The following is a 21,430-nucleotide window of genomic DNA, read 5'->3' as shown; positions in this document are numbered from 1 at the left end:
GGCACCGGTGGCACCTACAAGCTGCGGTTCTCTGTTGTTTTAATAATACACCTACCTCTCCAATACAAAGCTGTTGCCACTACAATCTTTTCTTGTTCTTTTTTAAAAAATCTTGCTTTATTCATAAAACCTTCATGTACAGTTTCTAGGACTACTAAGCAGCTCTGGATCGCCGCCCCACCCCGGCTGCTGGCCGCACTGAAGGCCTCTGAGAAGCCCCACGTGGCAGCCGAGACCGGACAGCGGGCAGGGGAGAGCCGCGTGCGTGCGTGCGCGAGCTCCCGTGAGGAGGCCGTGCGGGGCTGAACTCAGCCTCCCTGTCGGCCGCCCGTGAAGCGATTTTCAAGTGACTATGAAGGCAACTAAGTCACAGACTCCACCCACCTCCTTCTTCAGGGAAACCGAGGCGGTGAAGTCCACGTTCAAACCCTCACTAGAAGGCATCGCTGAAGCTGGGTGTACACGTCCCCACCCCGATGGTTAGCGTGCTCAACACAGGCCGGGCAGAGCCGGGAAGCCACAGAACAGCAATAAGAGAACCTTACTGGAGCCATCGGGTTAGTTGTTAAAACCACTGCTCGTCACCCCAGAAATGCTGGAGCCCGTTACAGAATTAGGTACTTCATAAATAAATGCGCCCCATATTCTTTATCGACTCTTTAGCAGCTTCTAAAACTCCTGAACCCCGCTAGGGCCCAAGGCCACCTTCACTAACAAAGAAAGCGATTCTACCACTTCTGACAAGGAGTCTCCCTTAAGCTATTTCTGACTCCGAATTCTCCGGGATTCCTGGCGCACAGTCTTGGTCTTCCGGGGGGATCTGGTCTCCACGCTCCCCACCCGCATGGAAACAGGGAGGCGTGGGGACCCTTCACTTGTCTGCAAGGAGCCCTAGTGCCCCTCAGACTCAGGGCTCCGCTGGCCGCAAGGAAAGAACACCGTGCGGTCTCTCCACCTGGCGACAGTGCAGTGCGACGTGCCAGGAGATGCCCAGGCTATCACGTCCGGGGACCAACTCCTAGAGGCGACTGACGCTCCAACCCTAAAAAGTCACCAAAGGAAAAAAGGCAAAAAATTAAAACTCGTCTTTAAACCAAAGAAAGCAAACCGCCTACAGGCAGACCGCCCGGTGAACCCGGCTGGCTTGGACACGGCATGCCCCCTCGCCTCAGCTCTGACACCCAAGGTGGCGGGGGCAACCCTTCACCTTTTCATCAGCATGTCTTTCCCGTCTAAGTACCGGGTCCCCCAAAGGTAAAGACTATGTAAGACTGGTCACGTCAGACACTCCAGTTTCCAGGGTCACATCCACCTAACCCGGTCTCAGGAACGACAGGCCGCCACTGCCCAGGTCTCTGCTGCCACGGAACCCCAGCTCTCCGTGGGGCACACCCTCTGCCCTGCTGGTCCCCCCCGACTCACCGACACTGTGTGGTGGGCGCTTGGGAGCTCCCCCACATCAGGATCCCAGACAGGGCTTGAACAGAAATAAAGGCAGCATTTTGTGGTTCATTTTCACAACACACACAAAAATTTAGCAACAGGTCCAGTTACCCTTTATTTCTCTGAAGGCAACTACGTCTAGAAAAGTGGGGAAGAAAACAGTTACAATGTGAAGACGAACAACCTTAGACATCCTTCCAGGCGTTCTCCCCTACAAAACCAGGTAACTCTTGAGCCTCTTCCCAGGCAAACACTCAAGAGCAGCCTCGATTTCCCCCGCTGAGCTCTCACGCTGCCAGAGCCCCAAACTCGCGCGTCCAAACCCAAGTACCGAAGTCTCAACAACATGCCGCCTCTCCCGCAGAGCCCGGGCCTCTGGCAGTCGGGCGCGTGGCCCACACGGCTGTGGTGGGAACGGCAGCAAAGTCAGGAAGGACGGACACCTGGTTTGAGTCCCGCCCGGACTGCAGGCCACACCCCCATTCCCAGAACTTGGGGAGAGCAGAGCACATACCCTGAAGTATTTTCTGATTAACGTGAGTTAAAAGAAAATTAAATCTAGCCACGTTCCTGAGTTGGAGATCGCTTACAGACTAGCCTGTATATTAATATATCTGATCAAAACTGAAAGAGAAACAAAGGAAACTTGTCATTCTGAGTTTCCAGCAATCCGTCTAAACTACTTTATAAACGATTACAGCAAAGTCCCCCCAAGGCTTAGGGAAAGATCCCGGGGTCACTGAACTCTGACTCCAGCATTTCCAGGACAAGTGGAGTCACATCCCCAAGGCTTCTCCTGACCCGGCGATCCGCCCTAAAGCTCAGCACGTCAATCACAGAACACGAATGGCTTCCCCGGACTCCCGCCGAACAATACACATCGCCAACAAAACCCGAACGAGACGGGCCCCGAGCACAGACACCAACCCCGGCACGCTCCAGGCTCCCGGTGCTTCTGCGGGCTGTCACCAGGGACCAGGGACGGCCTCCCCGGGGAGCCCGGTGCCCTGCACGCACGCACGGCGCCTTCCGTCACCTCCCCCAACACCCGGCCGGCCGGCTGAGTCAGATGTTGAGCGCGGCAAAGGTCTTCACCAAGGTGACCTGCGCGTTGGCCTCCGCCTCGCTCCGGTTATTATTGTCCCTGTGGCCGCCCCTGCTCTCCAGGGCTTTGTGACGGTGCCTCTCCTCCTGTCGCTTCTTCTTCTCCAAGCGCTGCTGCTCTCTCCGCTGCCGGCTGCTGACCTGCAAGACAAGGCCTCGGGTGAGGTGCCCGCTCCCCGACTCAGGCTGCGCCTGCTGGGGGGCATGGTGCTGACGGAGGTGCAGAGCACGGGCCACCTCGCACCAAGACCAGGACAGAGGACCCCCCCCACCCCCCTCCAACAGCGCAAACTGACGAGGTTTCCATTACTGCTCAAAGTTCCACTTAAATGTACACCCCATCCCCTTGTGAGCTAGCAAACAAAATCAGCTCCATTCTCCTCACAACCCAATTCAAAATGACCCCAAAACGTCAGCCCGAGGCCAGCGAGAGGCAGCCCCCACCGTGCCGGAGGACAGCACTCTCCCCACAACGTAAGGCCCAGGCGAGTGAGCGCTCCAGGCTCCAGAGCCCCCCAGCACGTCTGCTCCACCCACCCGCGGCTCTTCCCGTCAGGCTGCACTGTGGGCTCGGGCCTTCCTGGCGGGCGTCTTTAAAACGGCAGCATAAACTACTCGTAGGTGTGGGGGGTGCACAACCTTTCTGGGAAGCACTTGACAATTTACCAAAAAGCCTTTTTAAAAAATTAAATATCCATGCCCTTTAACCTATCAAGTCTTCTCCTGGGACTTTAGCCAAGAAAGTAATGCAAAATACAGATTCATACAAATAAATGCTGCAGGTGTTCACTGCACACGACAACTATTTAAAAATGGGGCTGCACAGCCCCGGCCGGGCGGCTCGCTGGCTGGAGCACCGTCCCCTGCACCAAAGGGCTGAAGGTTTGATCCCCAGTTGGGGTGCATGCGGGAGGCAACTGACCGATGTTTTTCTCACACGTGTTTCTCCCCCCTCTTTCTCCTTCCCTGCCTCTCTAAAATCTCCTTTAAAAATGGGGTTTCACAGCATGAATGAGCATGGAAAGCAGCCATGCCCACAGGAACGCCGGGTGGGAAAGGCGGGTGTGCACGGGCCCACAAAGTGCAGTTTCACTTCCGGTCGTCACTGCGCGCAGGAGAGGGGCCTTCGTTCTGCTTCCTCCGGCCCTTACGCACTCCCCGTATTTCCTACAACTGCCGCTTCATAAACCAGAAGGAAAGTATGCACTAAAACGAGCCCCAAGTTCCCACCACTGCCACTGAATTACAGCGGCCCACCGCCCGCCCCTGCAACCCCACCTTCCGTACCTTTGGGAGCTGGTTTTTATTTGCTCTGTTCTCTTCGCTAGGGCCGGCCCGAGCCTTGTTGTTGTCAGTCCTGCCTTCGTTCAAGCCCTGGTTTCCAAAGATCCTGGTGCCACTGCCACCTTCCTCCCACAAAGGACCACTCTGCTTCGGCGCTCGGCCACTGGGCTCAAGGTTCTCCTCTGCATCTTCCAAAGAAAGATATTTTATTCAAACTGAGAACCAAAAATATATAGTTACACGAGCTGATTCCTATTAAGTGACTCCAAAGTTACCTGGGTCCCTAGTTCAATATCACCTGGAGAGCAAGTTTCCTTGAGGCAAATTCTAACATCAAATCAGTACAGCAGGGAACACAGGGAAAAAATATTGGCAAAATTTGGAAATTTGTAAGTAACCTGTTGGCCAGCCTCATCATCAGCTTCCTACAAGCAGAGTGTTTTGTTTCATTAGATAAACCACTTTTTAACATGAATATTTAGGGGGTAACCTTTCATTTGCACCCAAAGCCAGAACAAGAAACAGGACCTAAAGCTCTGCCGCAGCAGCACAGCAGCCACCAGCTACACGAGACTGTTCAAAGTTAAATGAAACTTAAACTGTGGTGCCTCCGCCTCACGGAGCCACCGCCCGGGACTCGGCACACCAGGCGGCACAGACACCGGACAGGGCTGCTCTCCAGTCACGGAGGCCAGGCTGTCGCTGTCCCCTGAGACGGCCCAGCACACGGATCGAGTGGGTGGCAGCACGCCCCGTCCCACAGAAAACCACAGTGCCAGGAACGGCACCCACCACACGGTGTCTGGCAGTAAGTATCGGAATCACTTTCGATTGATAACTCAAGAAAACTGTTCAGACATCACATCTTCCTTCCTCCCTCTGTGCCACAAAATTAAACCCAGTTCAAGTAAAAATAATTCTGGATTATTACCAGTGGACAGATGCTAGTCATCTAAATATTTCCATCGGAACAACAGGGTATTTTTATCTCCATCTAATTTTAGTTATCTTTTTTATTTTATGAAGAAATCTTATTTCTAAAAGGATCAAGTCTCCTCTGACACTCTCCACTCCTCTAAAACTGGGTCCAGCGGCCCCTCCTGCACTCCCTGGCACCCTGGGTCCGCAGCTCCGAGGGCGACACTGTGCCGGTCACGCATGGGTCTCCATCACCGCCCCGCTCTCCCCCAGGCGGGACCAGAACCTGGGGAGGAGCCTGCACGGACAGTGCTCATCAACAACTGCTAAATGCGTACACAAAAGGACAGTACAACTACTTCCTGTGGCTTGATTAAAAACAAATATTTGGAATATCACCAATACAATCATTTTGAAAGCTTATAAGTATCAATCATGGACTTACTATTTCTTTTCCCCTGGTTCATCTGAAGCATGGCAATGATTGCAGATTCAATATTGTAATTTTCAGCTTCCAGGTTCTGGACTATCAAATTAAAATCCTATCCAAGAAACAAAGAAACACTTAAAGGCTCTGGAAATACTTTTCTACCTCTCTCTACTGCCATAATTTGATAAACAAAATGATGTAACAGGAAGAATTTAGACAAAGTTTCAAGACTTTTTCCATTTAGAAAATGTTGGTGTTCAATATAAAGTTGGTCACATGAATAACGGATTAATATAAATAAATACCCTTTATAAAATGCTTTTACTTGTACAAACATCAGGAAAAAAAAAAAACCCACGTGCTCCCTTGGGATTTTGAACAGTACTAGGTCAAGTCTACAAATGAGAGAGAAACGAATCAACAGCGCTCATTAGGCTGTATCCCACGACCCCAGCACATGACAAGGGTCACGGGCCGGTCCCGGCCACGGGGCGCCAGCACGCTGCTGCGGAACGGGCAGGGGACCGGGCACGGCAATGCCGGTGTGGGGGCGGGCACTGCGGGGCGGAGATACTAACTGAGCAGCCGGTGGCGCTGCAGACCTTCTGGACAGCGTCCTCCACCTCATCCTGCAGGTCGTCTTCGAAGTCCACCCCCTTTGTCTTGATTTTTTCTCTTTTATTTGATTCATCTTGATGAAGTATCTGAAACTAAAAGAAATATTAGGAGTAATCATCATGGAACTCTTGCAAACTATGTTCAAATTCTTCAACTAAGGAAGACACTCTAATCTCAAAAACATTGAAATATATAGGAAAAATACTCCAGAAACAATCTTAAGAGCTATGAGTAGGCTAAATTTCAACCAAGTTCTGAGATTCCAGTCCACAACAGAAGTATTACAGAGAGCGGCCCACGCTATGGATCACTGTTCGGTAAGAATGGCACGAGAGCCCTGGCTGGTGTGACTCAGTGGACTGAGTGCTGGCTTGCGAACCAAAGGGTCGCTGGTTCGATTCCCTGTCAGGGCACATGCCTGGGTTGTGGGCCAGGTCCCCAGAAGGGGACACATGAGAGGCAACCACACATTGATGTTTCTCTTCTTCTCTTTCTCCCTCCTGTCCCTTCTGTCTAAAAATAAATAAGTAAAATCTAAAAAAAAAACAAACAAAAAAAACAAGCCCACAGACTGTTAAAGTCAAGCGCCCATAAAAACATCGCTGGTTTCTAGCTCCGGGCACCCGGCTCTCCACCCGGCTCTCAACCCAGCTCCTTCAGAGCTGAGACTCGGAGCTGAGACTGCAGAAGCAAACAGAGGCCTCCCTCACATCCGTCTGGAGATGGGCAGGAGCTTCGGAGTTGTCGTTGATCCTCCGGACGCTGTCGTAGTGCTCTCCATACCGATACGCGATGTGCAGCTCCCGCACGTTGCTCTTATCCGTGCCACGAATCTGGAAGTGAGAGCAGGGAGACGCCACTGAGGATCTGGAGGGCGGCAGCCCCTGGAGGGAAAGACCACCTGGACGGCCCAGGGAGCCCAGTCGACAGGCTGTGTGAAGCGACTGGGAATGAGCGGGTGCGTCCACAGCGGTTCCGACTCTTCTTTCTCCCACCCGTGCACGCACGCTTCCATGTGCGTGGTGTGGAAGCATGAGGAAATAAGTCCATGTGAAAACGCACATTCGAAACCTGGGGCAGAGTTCAGAGGTTAAACAGGCATCAGCCCCGAGGCACCAGCACCTCCCTACAGGGCGGAGGCCCTTCCGGGAGGGAAGGCCCGCAGGCCAGTGCAGACTCGCTGGGCTTGCAGCCCCACTTCCTGCATCACACGTGTCCACGCGGCTCCCAGGGGCACACACTGCATTCGTACCCACAGAAAGTACACAGGCTTCCGCGTCTCTATTGCTGCATGAGCCCGCCTGTTGCTAATGCGAGAGTTCCTACCCACAACAGTAGCGACCAAAGCAGTTTCAATTCCTAAATTTGGTAAGATGCGTCACTGGGGTGGGGGAAGATGGGGGAGATCCAGTGAACAGTTCCATTATACAGCAAAGATATTTATTTTAAAACATATACTTTCAATGTTTAGCAATCCATGAAAGAGAACACTATAAAGATGCATTTGAAAAAATTCTAACTATGCAGAACTATTTTCTACAACTACTTGCATAATTGAGGAGCAAACATAAAGTTATGTTGTCAAAGGCAGAAGACGCAGGCTACGGTCACTCAGATGTCCCTGCAAGAATAGGGTCATTCTGCTGTATACGGAAGTGATTCTGATGGCTTTGCTTCCCAGCAGTGATTTAGCGACACAGAGCTGGGCCGGTGAGGAAGGCGACCGAGTTCCCGGCCCGAAGACCAACCACCCTTGCAGAGAGCATCGCACCACAGGCGACGCTCCACTGCCCCCCCCCCCCCCCCCCCCGCGTCGGTGCGCCCAGCGCCACCGCCCAGAGAACACACCCCCACAGTGCCCCCCCTGCAAAATTCCTCACTGGCCCACGTAGTCTCACTGTCTTGCTGTCATTTTGTCTTAAAAGGACATTAGGCCAGACATCAGGGCTGTATACTATCACTGAGGTGACATTCTGGGAGGGCCAGACTGTGAGAGACAAGTCAGACTAGGGACTGCCACACCGGGGACGTGCGGGGGGACGGGCTGCCACGGGGCACGAGGACACGTCTGGGGTAATGGGAAAGCTTTACACGTTGACAGGGACAGCGGTGGTTACATGACTGTATTTGCCCAAAAAATATACGCCCGAGAAGGGCTAATTTTTCAATATGTTAATTACATCTCTATAAACTCACCTTTATTCTTAACAGGCGAAGGCTGTGAACAAACAACTTACATGGGAAAATATGTGCTGATGGTACATGAAAACAGTGAGCCAAAAGCCACTGCTTCCTGTGTCACACTCATGAGTGTGTGCCCACACACACAAGGACATGTCTAGGTGTGCGCAGGTGTGTTTGAAGGGTGTATAAAAACACCACGACACCGATCTTCCCAGTTACATACGACTGCACAGCTGCGAGTGTGTGTGAGTGACAGGGACACACACTACAATGTCAACAGTAACCATCTCCAAGGAATGTGACTCTGAGTGAATTTTATTGCCTTTATTGGCTTTTCTGAATTTTCAAATTTTTCTACAATTCATATGTTTGACCCTCTTAATTTAAAAAAAAAGTCAGAAGTGGAGGCATGGAGGGGGAGGACTGGAGAGCCGCACGCCCGGCCTGCAGGAGCGGGGCTGCAAGGCGCGGGCAGCGCTCTGCACGCGAGGAGGAAGAGCGGGGGTGGTGGCCTGGACACGCCATCCCCCAGCCCTCGCTCGGCCTTCCACACCGAATGCCGGGTTTAACGGAGGGAGCTCGGGGCAATTCAGGGTCGCAAAGCGCTGCGCAGCCGGGGAGTAAAGGGAAACCACGTGGCTCAGCGCCGTGCTCTGCCGTCCGACCACACACAGGACACCTGCTGTGGAACCTCATCTGCTGCGGATAAACCGCGGGAGCCACACACACAGCCGAGCCGACCAGAGAAACGGAACTTGACACCCTAGGCCGTGAAATCAGAACATCCTGTTTAAGCAATGGTCACTAGGGTAAAATTGGTCTGTTTCCCTCCACCTAAAAAACACAAACATATAGGTGGGACTAGGCATATGTCAAACTAAACTTCTGTGCACTGACCCTTTATGTTATCGCTTAGATATTTTATAGAATTATCGACAGCATTTCTACATTAGGCTCTCTGCCCCGAAACTACCCAATTAACCGAACGTTGAATAATGTTCTGGCATTTAAAGGTTTCTGAATTATATACTCCAGACTGCATGTGAACTTGGCACAGGGTAATCCCAAACCACCACAAGCTTCTGGCCCCTGGTCAGGCTCACAGTCCAGGCTGCCCTACACGGTGCAATAGCACCGGCCACGCCCCACCATTCAGGACACTCCCAAACCAACTTATGAAGAAGGGCTTAAGATGAACTCTTGAATCGGTGACCTACCTGCCACAGCGGGGCGTTAAGTTGATGAATCACCACGTTCAACTGATGATTTCTTGCAAAGGCCACAATTGCATCATTGCCAGCGAATGTACCAGGCTTTGCCAAACTGGCCACTGCATGGAAGCAGGAGAGAAAACTGAAGTCTCTGTAATAGGAAAACCCACATGCAAGCATGCTTCAGCGCTCATTCAGCTCCACACGGTGAGAAACGAGGGCGTGCATCGAAGAGGCCCGCCGGCTCTGTCCGAGTCTGGGGTCTGGGTGCCTGAACAGTGTGCAGACTGCTACTCGAGAGCACACCGATCATTCATAAAAAAGGATTTGTTTACTTATTCCTTCAATACATATTTGCTGAACGCTTCCTATAAGTCTATCTCTATGAAAGACATAGGAAATGTAACGATAAATAGTGACTGTAATAGTTTGCACTAATGAATGCACATTATGTATCGGGCATGGCTTTCCTCCTCACAGATTAGCACTTTTAATCCTCAAAACAACCCCCCAGAGGCATTATCGTGCACCCCATTTTACAGATGAGGAAACCGAGGCACGGAGTAACCTATAACTGTGCCCGAGCTCACAGAGCCAGTGCACGGCAGAGCTGAGATTACAGCCCGGGACGCCTGACTCCAAGAGCCTGGCTTCTGGCCACGCTGTGTCACAGCCCGTCACAGTGCGCCCTGGGGAAGGTCGCCATCGGTGGGGGGCGAGCAAGAAAACAGGCCCTGCGGCTATGTGGGTGCTACAGGGAAGGGATGCAGGTAAAGAATTTGGCCTCGCCCAAAGAAAAGTCTGACCTTTGTCCCTGGCCCCTGGGAGATAACCTCTGAACCCTTCAGGTTTCCCAAGTGACAGGAAGGTCTGTGCTATTCGCAGTGGGCTCCTCGCCTCTGACCACGTGACATCAGCCAGACCTGGGAACCGGGCAATCGATCGATAACGCCCCCACAGTGAAACGGGACACCGAAGTTTGGAGGAGCTTCGGGGTTGACAGTTGCATCATGCACAGGTGCCAGAAGGACAGTGCATCCTGAGGACAACGGAAGCTTTGTGTCTGGAACCTTCCAGACTCTGCCCTTTGGCTAAGTCTGACTTATAACCTTGCCGTGTAATAAACTGTAACTGGGAGTATAAGAACCTTCAGTAAATTCTGTGAGTCCTTGCAGCAAATCATCAGACCCAAGAGTGGTTCCAGGAAACCCCACGCTTGCAGACCCAGATCAGGGTCGTAAGCCAGTGAGGCAGAGTGGGGGAGGTCAGGTGTTCCCAGAGACGCCTCTGGGCTTAGACAGCTAAGCTAATTCCCAAGTGACAGGTGGAAGACAGAGACACAGAAGAGAGATGATGCTCCAGGCAGAGGAGAGATGGAGAGAGAGGAGTGAGGCAGGCAGGTCCGAGTCTGCAGGAACTCACCATGCTGAGAGAGCAGGGTGGGAGATGAGGGAAGAGAAACAGGAAAAGCACGGCTCCCAAAGGGCTCAGGAGTTTGGACTTTACCCTGAGGTCAAGGGGCTGCAGACAGGGGAGAGATGCACTGGACATACACACGGGTCAGTACTCTGGTGCTAAAAGCAAACTGAATGGGTCAACGGGCAATGAGACCATTCGAGAGAGCGCTGAACAGATCTAGGCAAATAACCACGTGACCAGAGAGGCCTGATCTTCTGAGGTGCCGGCAGGGGAGGAAAAAATCCTGAGGCAGACGCGACAGGACTTGATGAATGACCGGGATGGGGAGACACGGAGAGGAGGCGTGAGAACATTCAGGGCTCTGGTCTGGGTACCACACAGCTGGAGAAAAGGCACTGCCCATTCTCCAAAGCCACCGTCTGAAGGAAAATAACCCTAAAAGACACAGACAGATGCACGGGCAACCAAGTCCCAAAAAGTTAAGTGAGCCATTCCTCTATTCACTCAACAAGTATCTTCCAAGTGCCGCCAGCCCCCACCCTCAAGAATCTCAGAGGAACAAGGTGGCCGGACATCCGAAACCCAAAACTACGACATGAGTGACACCGCAGTAAGTCTGGTCTTCAGGTGACACACGAACAGCATGTGCAGACCTCCAAGGCCCCTCCCACGCTGCACGGCAGCCAGAGCTCCCTCTCACTCGGAGGCTCCAACCCCTCGTGAAGTGCCAGACAACAATCAGGCACGCACCGTGACATTTCGAGAAAATGTTTTCCCACTGATACCTAGAGGGACTCACCCTGGACCAAGTTCCTTGCCCTGTCACACCCCAAAATCTACCAAAGGACCTTCACTGAGGGTGTTTCAAGTGGAATTTCAAGTCACACACTAAAAACTCTCTTCATCCAAACTATTTTAACTGGATCAATGACACAATTCACTTTCTGCAGCTAAACTACACACCTCGCCCCACAGACCCACATTTAGCCTGTGGGCTGCGGGCCACCCGGGAAACCGTGCCGTGTGCCGGGCGAAGGGTGGTCCAGGGAGTGGGGCCGTCAGCTCGGTGACTGGCAGCACCGACTCACGGGGGGTCTGGCTGCTGGTGCCCCTTTCACTGCTGGTGCCCAGGGAATGAGTCCGTCCCCTGTGAGCTGCAAATCACTGACAGCTGCCCTCTCCACGGCAAACAGCACAGCCCCCGGGCCACTCCCCAGATGGGATGAATCTTCACAGTCACCTCTGCCTCCCCCTCTCCCGTCCTTCTGCCTCCAGCGAGCCCTGTCGGTCAAACTGCCAGCTGTGTCCTGGTCTGGGCTCCTGTCCTCACCCCCGGCAGCTGCCTTGGGGGAGACACTCTTCCTCGTTCATCTGGCCAGTGCGGAGACTCCTGACTCCTCACCCTCCCCAGCGCCCCTCTCTCCATTCCTCCCTAACATGGTCCCCCGAGAAGTGCTCTGGAGCCCAGGAAATACTGTCTCTTCCCGGGCAAGGCACAGAGCAGACTGAGTCCCATGATGGAAACGTTGCTGTAAAACATAAGTGCATCAGCACCCAGCACAGTACATCCTCAGTAAACACTTGTCAAATTAAAGTTGAAAAGCTCATATGCATCTTCTTGCTAGATTTGTGCCTACCAAGGCCTTAATTAAAATCACTAAAGATTTGCCCCAAATAAACAGGATGTGTTTGGGGTTTTGGTGAGAAATTAAAATAACTTTATTGATTTTTCTGATTAGAGAAGTAATACATGATCATTTAAAATCAGGAAATTCTACAGCCCTGGCCAGGCAGCTCAGGTGATGAGGGCACCATCCCAACACGCCCAGGCTGCGGGTTCCGTCTCCGGTCGGGGCGCAGGCAGGGACCAACCGACAAATGCGCAAGTAAGGGGAAAAACAGATCTCTCTCTCCCCCTGCCCCCCTCTCTGTCTGCCTCCCTCCCCTCCTACAATCAAAACATAAACATTTAAAAAGTTTAAAAAATGAAATCAGAAGAGTCTACAGACACTAATTTAAAATACACATAGACCCATCATCCCCAGATGGCTAACAGCGAAGAACTTATTTTAATTATCTCATTCAATTTAATCTTCCCCAAAAAAAGCCTGTAACAGGTGCCATTATTATCTCCCCTTTAGAGGAGTGTAAAGAGAGTAAGTAGGTTTCTGAAAATAAGTGGAGTCAAGGATAAACAACCATAAAATGTTTGTCTTTCCAGAATTTTTCTAGTGTGTATATCTTTTAAAAATAGGACCAATCTGCCCTGGCTGGCATAGCTCAGTGGATTGAGCGCAGGCTGCGAACCAGGCATCGCAGGTTTGATTCCCAGTCAGGGCACATGCCTGGGTTGCAGGCCATGGCCCCTAGCAACCGCACATTGGGGTGTGTGTGTGTGTGTGTGTGAGTGTGTCTCTCCCCCCCTTCCCTCTCTAAAATAAATAAATAAATAAATAAAATCTTTAAAAAAAAACAGGACCAATCTACACAGACTACTTTATAGCCTGCGTCCCCCAAGTCCATTCACGTCATCTTCTTTATTAAGGGCATTCCCATCAAAACCTGCTGGATCCCAACGGCCCACCATGCGGCCTACCACAGAGCAGACAAGCATCTGCCGAATACACGCCGTCGTTCATGTAACCAGACTCCCGGCTGGGCGGTGGGGAGGCTGGTGGATTTGGTTACCCGGCGTGTTCCTCCCGGAGGATCCGGTGTCCCGCGCGAACCTACCATGTTTCTCAAAGGGGACGTCGTCCTCCACAAAGGGCTCGAAGTCTGCCCGCTGCTTCACCATGTAGTCCACCGTCTCCTGCCGGTGCTTGAGGTGGTTGCGCGAGTGGCCCTCCAACTGATCGCCGAGCGCTCTGAACAGGCAATTGCTGTCAAAACAAAAACGCTGGTCAAAACCTCTCAAAACTTAATTCAGTTCGCCGAAACCAACGCTGGCTCACGCTAGGCCGCCCGTGCACATCTTTCGCACGGAGGAAAGGGGCAGCCTCAGCTGACAGACCTGCGGGGAGAGCGCTGGGGCAGGTGTCCAACGACAGTGCCTGAGCAGCAAGTGACAAACCGGGACGCTTTCCCCCCTTAGCGGCGGGCTGACGGAGGAAAGGCATCCAACATCCGGGGCCTCAGCTGCTTCGACAGGCAGGGTGGGGACGGTGATAAACGCGCTGCCTGCAGACGGGTCCGGGCGCTGCAGGCCACTTCTCAGGGGCTCTGACTCCCAGACGCTCTTCCAAAGTGGTAGGTCACGTCTACGGCCTCTCTCCTGACACGCGTTTCACTACGGCGGCCCAGCTGACTCACCGGTCACCTAGCAGACAGTGCCGGCAAGACGATGACCTGGCAAGCTCCCAGCACAAGCAACGGAACTCGGCGTCCTGCTCCGGCCCTAAGAACACGGGGGCACTCGGACAAGGTGTGGTGGGTCGCGCCGGCCGTGGCGGTCTCCCGCCTCGCCGGGCCCTCCCCTCTCGCCCGCGGGCCCCAGTGCTGCTGCCACTCCTGCGCAGTGAAAACGCTGAACGCGATTTCCATTGTGTGTCATTTCCCAAATTAAAATGCTGCTAATAAACTTGAAGAGTTATCATTACTTTCAAACCCCTAGAAGACTTCTACAATACAATTCCAAAGTATATCACAAACACGGAGCCAAGAGACGCAGAGCCTGGAAAAGACACACGCAGCCCGGCATCCTCAGAGCCAAGGAAACAAGCCGTTCGGAAGCCACACAGTGGCCCAGTTTCACACCAAACCGTCCGCTCTTCCAAACGAAACCCGTGATACTCTGATTCCAAAATATAAACGTATCACTTCCAGAAGGACTTCAGACGTACATGCACAGGAGAAAGAGGCTGTTTTTGTTTTTTCATCTTTCAACTCAGAAAGATGAATTTTCAACACAAAGTTCTAGAGGCAGGAATCTCTTCAACTGTATCAGGATTTATACTATTTTTTTTTGCAAGGGGCGAGGAAAAATGTAAAGATGACAGGTTCTATAAACCAGAAACCATGAAGCTTTGTATCAGCCGGAGGCGGAGACTGGAGCAAGCAGCCCCACAGCAGACCGAGGCGTCTCTCGCTGCAGTCCAACAAGGGCGGTCTCCTTTCCACCACAGGGGAAACAGAGAAGGAACAGAGCATTCTCAAGTTTAAGCTTTCCTCTCAAACTCTTCTTAAACCTTTAAGCATCTGCCACCGTTAGGTCTATGCTTCAATCTAGCTCAAGAGGTATAATTTAGCCCAAAATGATCTTTACTTATTTTTACATTTAACACATCCAAAGTCATGGTATTCTACAGAAAGCAACATGCTTTCTAACAACTTTTAGTAACATGGGCAAATGTTCTCCATTTAAGCCAAAGGGGCGGGTATGAAACTACACTGCATGAGCTCCAACAGGCTCACCTGCACGCCACACACAGACGTGAGCAAAGAACGAACACCAAAACTACAGCCTAAACTCCTCCCACTGTGTGCCAGGCAGTGCTGTGCACAGTCCACCAGCAGTAAGTGTGCTCAGCCCTCACAACTCTGAGCCGGGCACTATTACTATCCCCCCCCCACTCCCGGCAACTCGCTCAAGATCACGTAACTAGGAGGTGGTGGACCCAGGGTGCAAACCCAGGCACCAAAATGTCAGCTGTGGTTACTCCGAGGTAGCAGAATTAGAAGTAAAGGTTAAAGTATAACATTAACACTTTCTATATTTACCAAACTTTCCTGAGCTCACTAAAAACAATCGAAGTGAAAAATCGAGAGACAAATCCCCTCCTTCTAACAGTGGCCAACCCGGGTCCTCTGAGGGAGCCCAGCACGTGCCCGGACACGCGTGAGAACACAGTGATCACTGCCCAGAGGAGCTCCAGGGCATCCCGCTGTCTCCTGAGGGCACGCCCTCACCCATCACACACCTCGAGGCTCCTCAACCCCCGCACTACTGATGCTTGGGGGTAATTCTTGTTGTGGGGGGTGTCCTGTTAACTGTGGAATGTTCAGGAGCATCCTTGGCCTCTGCCAACCAGATACCAGTAGCACCGCCACCACCTCCCTCCCCGCCAGCTGTGACAACCACCAAAAATGTCCCCAGACATTGCCAATGTTCCCCAGGGGAGCAGAGTCATCCCACCTTGAGAACCACAGTGCTACTGGGACATATGTAAAGGTCGTGCATTTACACCCACAAAACCAACCAATCACAGAGCAGCAGGTGAGAGTTTTGCGGGCTCCACCATTTGGTATGAGCGACTACTGTAAGAAAACCTCAGCGGCTTCTGGGCTGCAGTAACCCTAGTCCACATGCACAGAAAGGGGGGTGGGCGGGGGCGGGATCTGTTCTATTCTTTGAGGTCAGACTACAGCTAGAGGATGGGTACCATTCTGGTTACTGCATTGTGAGAGAGAAATGTTCAGATGAAATGATATGGGTTTTTTAAAGATTTTATTTATTTTTTGAGAGGGAGGAGGGAGGGAGAGAGGGAGAGAAACACTGATTGGTTACCTCACACACACACACACACACACACACCCCCAACCAGGGACCTGGCCCACAACCGAGGCATGTGCTGTGGCCAGGAATTGAACTGGGGACCATTCAGTTCACAGGCCGGCGCTCAGTCCACTGCGCCACTCCGGCCAGGGCGAAATGATACGGCTGTACAGTGCGTAACTGCAAGAACATAAAGCACTACTGACGTTCAGATGAAAGGTATGTTATACTTGTACAATGCTGTAAAACTACAACACTGGAGCTACAGAGACACAGGTTTTAGTAAATAAAAGGAAATTGTATAGCTCTATGGACGCAGACTATATAGACTCTGAATCGCATAAATTTCTGCTGGCCACCCTGAAGAATTGTGTATGCCTGCACTGCACAACGTGGCAGCCACGGCCCCGTGTGGCTGACTACTCAGCACGTGGCACGTGGTCCATCCAAACTGAGGTGTGCTGTGAGTGTTAAGTGCTGGATTTTGAATAGTATTTTTTTAAATGTAAAACTTTATATTAAAATTTTTTATATTGATTGTATGTTGAAATACTTTATAGAATGGCTTAAAACACACATTAAAATGGTTTCACCTGTTTCCCTGTAGTTTTCTGATGTGGATGCTGAAAACATTTTAAATTACGTACATGGCTTCCACTGAATCTCTGTTGGGCAGCGCGGCCCTCGGTCACTGATCTCAAGCTGTGGTCCCTGACCAGCGGCGACATCAGCACCCCCCGCCCCCCGCCGCCAGCGCCTGTCTGGAACGGAAATTCCGCAGCCGCCCAGGCCTGCTGAATCGGGCTGGGGCTGGGGCCCAGACACCTAGTCACTCCGAGGGTGGTAGCTGGCCCTCCAGGTAACTCTGCTGCACGCTAACGTTTCAGAAACACTAGCCTAAAATCTAAACTCTAATAAATCAGTGGTTTTCCATGATGGCTGCACACAAAAATCACCTCGGGACCTTTTAGAAAATTATCAATAAGCAGGCTGCCCTGCCTGAGCTTACGGTGTGGCTGGTCTAGGGCAGAGCCCAGGCGCTGCATCGCTGCCCAAGGTCCCCCCAGGTGACTCTACTGCGTCCCAGGGTTGAAAACCACCAGCCGCGCTAGATAGAGAGACAGGGCTGCTGTGCGGACGATGCAGGTAACTAACGGGCAGGATGGTGTGTGAATGCCCTTCCATCACTGAGACCCTACAATGACAAAAACAACATAAAAAAGATGACTTGTTTTGAGATAGAGCTAAATGGCTAAAATTAGTGATTCCTTAATGTTTCATTTTAGAACACTCATTAGTTGTGTAATTTACAGGTACATGGAGTAAATACAACTGGATACAGTTCATAGGATGCTAATGATGCTTGTGCTGCCTAATGCAATTAGAGATTCTTTTTGCATATAGTCAATGATGACTTAAGGACAACATTAAGGTTAAAATATTTCTTTCTTGTTTTGAAATTGAATCCAGTTTACATGGGTCCACTTTCCAGACAACGTAACAAATAGGAAAATGGCCCATGATGCATTACAAAGCCCTATAAATAGCTTCCTGGTTAATCTTTGCAAAACTGACTCAACTCATGGAAACATCAGACTCAGAGGACACCAGCTAATTTCTCCCCAAGCACCCGGAGGCCCCAGAGCGCTACCAGGGCTGCAGCACCCGCAACGGACATGTGCTCATAGCAAGACGCTCTCTCAGGCTTCTCCACGTTGTAATCAGACCAGAATGGGAAGGCGGAAGAGTGAAGACTGTCAATTATTTTTTTGTATTACTATAACTTTATATCTCCCCAGAGAGCGCTCAATAAATATTACTAAAAGAAAGTGCTGGCTCCTGCCGGCCCACCACATGCACAGGAGACACCCCCACAGCAGTGACCCGCCCGTCACCACACAGCCGAGAGCACTGTGGCACTAAGGGGGGCTGAGCCACGGTCCACCTCAGGGAAGCCGCAGGGGGAGCGGGCCAGCTTCGTGGAGCCCACACACGAGGCATCATCGTTTTACCTAACACTGTCCGAAGAACAAAGGCCTGGGAAGTGAGAAACACGAGCGCTCCAGTCAGGCTGACTCTGGCCTCTAGGGCCTCACTGCCCCCGACTTCTAACACGCGCCCTACACCATGTCATCCTAGACAACGTGTAGGCTGCTGAAAGTAATGTGCTCTGGTGCCTTCACATGTGTCACCCCCCCCCCCGCCCTGGAACATCCTCCTGGCATGTTCCTAGTGGTCCCCCGTGACCCGGCCTGCACAGGACCCCCCTGAGAGGCCCCAGCACAGTGTCCATTCGAGGAGAACCCGCTGAATGAATGAGAAGGCCACGCTGACCACTTCAGGGAGCATCGGCCGTGTCCTCCTCCGTAGCATTGCTGTAATCAACCACTATTGAGAATACATCAGACTTCATTTATTTATGTAATCCACGCTCAAAGTGTGGCCCAGTGTGGGGGTCTGCAGCTCTGAGCCCCCGTCAGGGCATCCACGAATTCAGCACTGAGATGGCACTTCTCTCTGTCGCACTCACTCTCCCACAGGCGTGCGGTGTTCTCCAGAAGCCACCTGATACACGGGCCATCGTTCTGAGCCAACGCAACCTCTTTGTGTAGTCTTGCTTCCAATGTTTCTCTTTTCCTTTCTGAGATAGCAAATATTGCTAGCTATAACCCACATACACAGAAGCTCTTTGGGGTCCCCAGTAACTCTTAAGAGTGTAAAGGGGTCCTAAGACTACAATGTTTGAGACCCACTTTCAAACATTTCTGATTAGACTAGGAACTCGGTATCTTAGTCTTCAGTGTAGCCCCAGCTCCTTGCTTAACCAAGGCTTGCTCAGCTAACTACAGGAGAGCGCTCTTCGTGCGGTGGGTGGGGAGGTATCACCCCATCTCCCAGAGCACAGGAAAGCTCCCTCAAGATCTTGCAACTCCCCGTGGTGTGATTCCTGCTCATAAGCAGCCTTCTGTTGAGTATTTCCATTTCCCGGGCACCCTAACACTGAGAACACCATACCCAGCACAGCAGACACAACCCTAACTCTGAGAACATTGTACCAGAACAGCAGACACAAGCAGTCCAAGCCTGTGCAAGGAACAGCCCCACCCCAACCCCACTACAAAGTATTCAACTGGTGCTCGGATTTACATAGCAGTGTCTTGTGCTTTTGAGTTCGCTTAAAATAAGGCCCTGAAGAGTTCATTTAAAACTTTATATCCGAACAACACCGAAATACTACATAAAAAGCAAGATCCAACAAAGCAAGTCTTTGGCTGCAGGGACTCCACTAAGGATATGCCCCTTTGAGAGGCCCTGGTGACGGTCTAGCTGGCCTCTAGAAATATGATATTTCTATTTTTCATTCATTCAACAAAAATGCACCGAATGCCTCTATGTACTTGGCTGTGCTAAGGTGGTGGTGAATGAAATATAATCAAACTCCAAATCCAGTTAGTTTACAGCACTGAGCACACATAGGAAAAATGGGGAAGGACAATCAGAGCCAGTTCCTAACGGTCCTGATTAATAACTGTTCTCCTCCCTCCTCCCCTGCCCCCCTCCTTCCATCCAGGCTCCTGTTTCCACATCCCCTTTCCTGAATCCGTTTTTCCTTCCTTTCTCCCACTCTCTCCCTCCCCCCCGTTTATTCATCCCTAAAAAGACTGGACCTAGATTCCCTTCCAAACCCCAAGGAAGCTTGGGTAAGCACCTTTGCTTACAGTGGAGAAACTGAGGCCCATGGGAATAAGTAGAGAAGTTGCCTTCAGCCAAAAACAGGCCCTCACAGACCTCACAAAAGGGGGCAGGGGGACCCAAACGTAAGGGTTCACAGGAGGCAAAGTGTTATGCCAAGTGAGGCCTACACCTCTGTGACCCTCATTTTGTCCGCTTTACGTGCGGTCCCGGCTCTTCAAGGGACTGGCTGCATCTCACCCCTGCAGGACTCAGCTTAAATGTCACCTTTCAAACAGGCCTTCCTGCACACCGAACTCAAGACCACCTGCTCCGGTATCCTCTCTCCGCACCACTTCAGCTTCCTCACGGCCTTTGCCGGTAACGATTGGAGGGGGGAGGCGGAACGTGAGATTACTCGAGTGTCGCCTGGGAGGGGCCTCGCCGTCTCGCCCGCCGCTGGACCCCCAGTCCTGGGGAGCAGCTGGCTCTCAGGGCCACCGAAATGAGTGGGCGGGCGACGGTCGCCAAGCCCGGCGCGTCCCCCGGCGCCGCCCCCCCCTCCGCTCTCCCGGGCCCGCCTCACCCGTCCCCCGGCACCTCCCGCAGCTTCAGCCCCAGGGCCTGCAGCTGGTTAGCGAAGCTCACGAACTCCTCCTCGCAGCCGCCGCCGCCGCCGCCGGACTCAGGCCGGTTCCGCCGCTCCTTGGCCAGGGCCCGGCGGGCCGCCCGCTCGTCCCGCTTGCGCTCGGCCTCGGCTTTCCGGCCGCCGCTGCCCGGCCGGCTCTTCGCCGCCTGCTTTCGGGACATGGCCTTGGCCCCGCGGCCCGCAGCAGCGGGAGGAAAAGCCGCAGGACCGCGGGGCGGCCACTGTGGTGCACAGAACGGGGAGGGCAGCGGCCGAAGGAGCCCAGCGACGGCGACGCGGTCGTCACGGCTGCGCCGACGCCAGGCACTCTGGTCACGTGGCAGAACCCCGCCCCCTCCGCGGGGCTTGATGATCATAGAGATCTCGCCTGGGCGGGCTAGAGAGGCACGCATGTTTGTTTGCGCTGCTCTTCCCCCTAGCGGTGGGTAGTACTCCAAATGAGGAGCCGGGGCGTTGGGGGAGCACAGCAGGAAAAAGATTAAGCCGGGGTGGCATGAGAGCTGCAGCAAAAGCGAGGAAAGAATGGAAACTAAAAATTTTAACTCTAGCTGTGAGCGTATAGTTAGGAGAGCCGCCTTCATATTCTTGTTTAATTATCCCAAGTTACAAGAATCTGAGAGGTAAGCTAAGTTCAGGAAGATCACACGGCTCAGACACAGAGCTTTGCCCTGGTTCCAGAGCTGTACACTTTGTTTATTTAACCCGCCCTTCCAGCCTCTCTAGTTTCCCTCTTAACTCAAGGGAGAGGTAGCCTTTGTCCAAAACCGCTGGCTCCTCTGGTCACCTTGATTCCGCCCAGGGCGAACAACCTGGGTTTGTCTGGACCAAGTGTCTTCCTGGGACGCAGGCGTACCAGGATAGTCAGTCACCCTATTCCACGCCCACCTGCTCTGGAAGCCGACTCCATCAGTAAGGGCCTCTACTCCCTCATTCCAGCTTCTCTTTCTTAACGGTCTCTTCCCATCATGATGCCACCGTCTCCTCCTCTCGGCCATCTAAGCAGT

General features: G+C 52.4%; 1 protein-coding gene across 1 annotated transcript; it reads right to left on the bottom strand.

Annotated features, from left to right (window-relative positions):
- Positions 1–1,856: 1,856 nt before the first annotated feature.
- Positions 1,857–20,738, bottom strand: OTUD3 (OTU deubiquitinase 3). The gene is made up of 8 exons (XM_028513174.2): positions 20,364–20,738; positions 13,345–13,493; positions 9,199–9,311; positions 6,508–6,630; positions 5,758–5,889; positions 5,195–5,291; positions 3,835–4,019; positions 1,857–2,688 (listed from the first exon to the last, which is right to left on the bottom strand). The coding sequence occupies exons 1-8, from the start codon at positions 20,585–20,587 to the stop codon at positions 2,509–2,511; spliced, it is 1,203 nt and encodes a 400-aa protein (XP_028368975.1). The 5' UTR covers positions 20,588–20,738; the 3' UTR covers positions 1,857–2,508.
- Positions 20,739–21,430: the final 692 nt, after the last annotated feature.

The sequence above is a fragment of the Phyllostomus discolor genome, chromosome 5, assembly GCF_004126475.2.
Source record: "Phyllostomus discolor isolate MPI-MPIP mPhyDis1 chromosome 5, mPhyDis1.pri.v3, whole genome shotgun sequence".
In the NCBI taxonomy this organism is placed as follows: Eukaryota; Metazoa; Chordata; class Mammalia; order Chiroptera; family Phyllostomidae; genus Phyllostomus; species Phyllostomus discolor.
This window is presented reverse-complemented; position numbering and strand designations above follow the sequence as displayed.

Excerpts from the sequence above, each read along its gene's own strand:
- OTUD3 (XM_028513174.2), bottom strand. The coding sequence starts at position 20,587 with ATGTCCCGAAAGCAGGCGGCGAAGAGCCGGCCGGGCAGCGGCGGCCGG. Across the intron at positions 5,292-5,757 it reads GCAGCGCCACCGGCTGCTCA|GATTTTAATTTGATAGTCCA; the intron begins GTTAGTATCTCC and ends TTTCTTGGATAG. Across the intron at positions 4,020-5,194 it reads GAACCAGGGGAAAAGAAATA|ATGCAGAGGAGAACCTTGAG; the intron begins GTAAGTCCATGA and ends TTTCTTTGGAAG.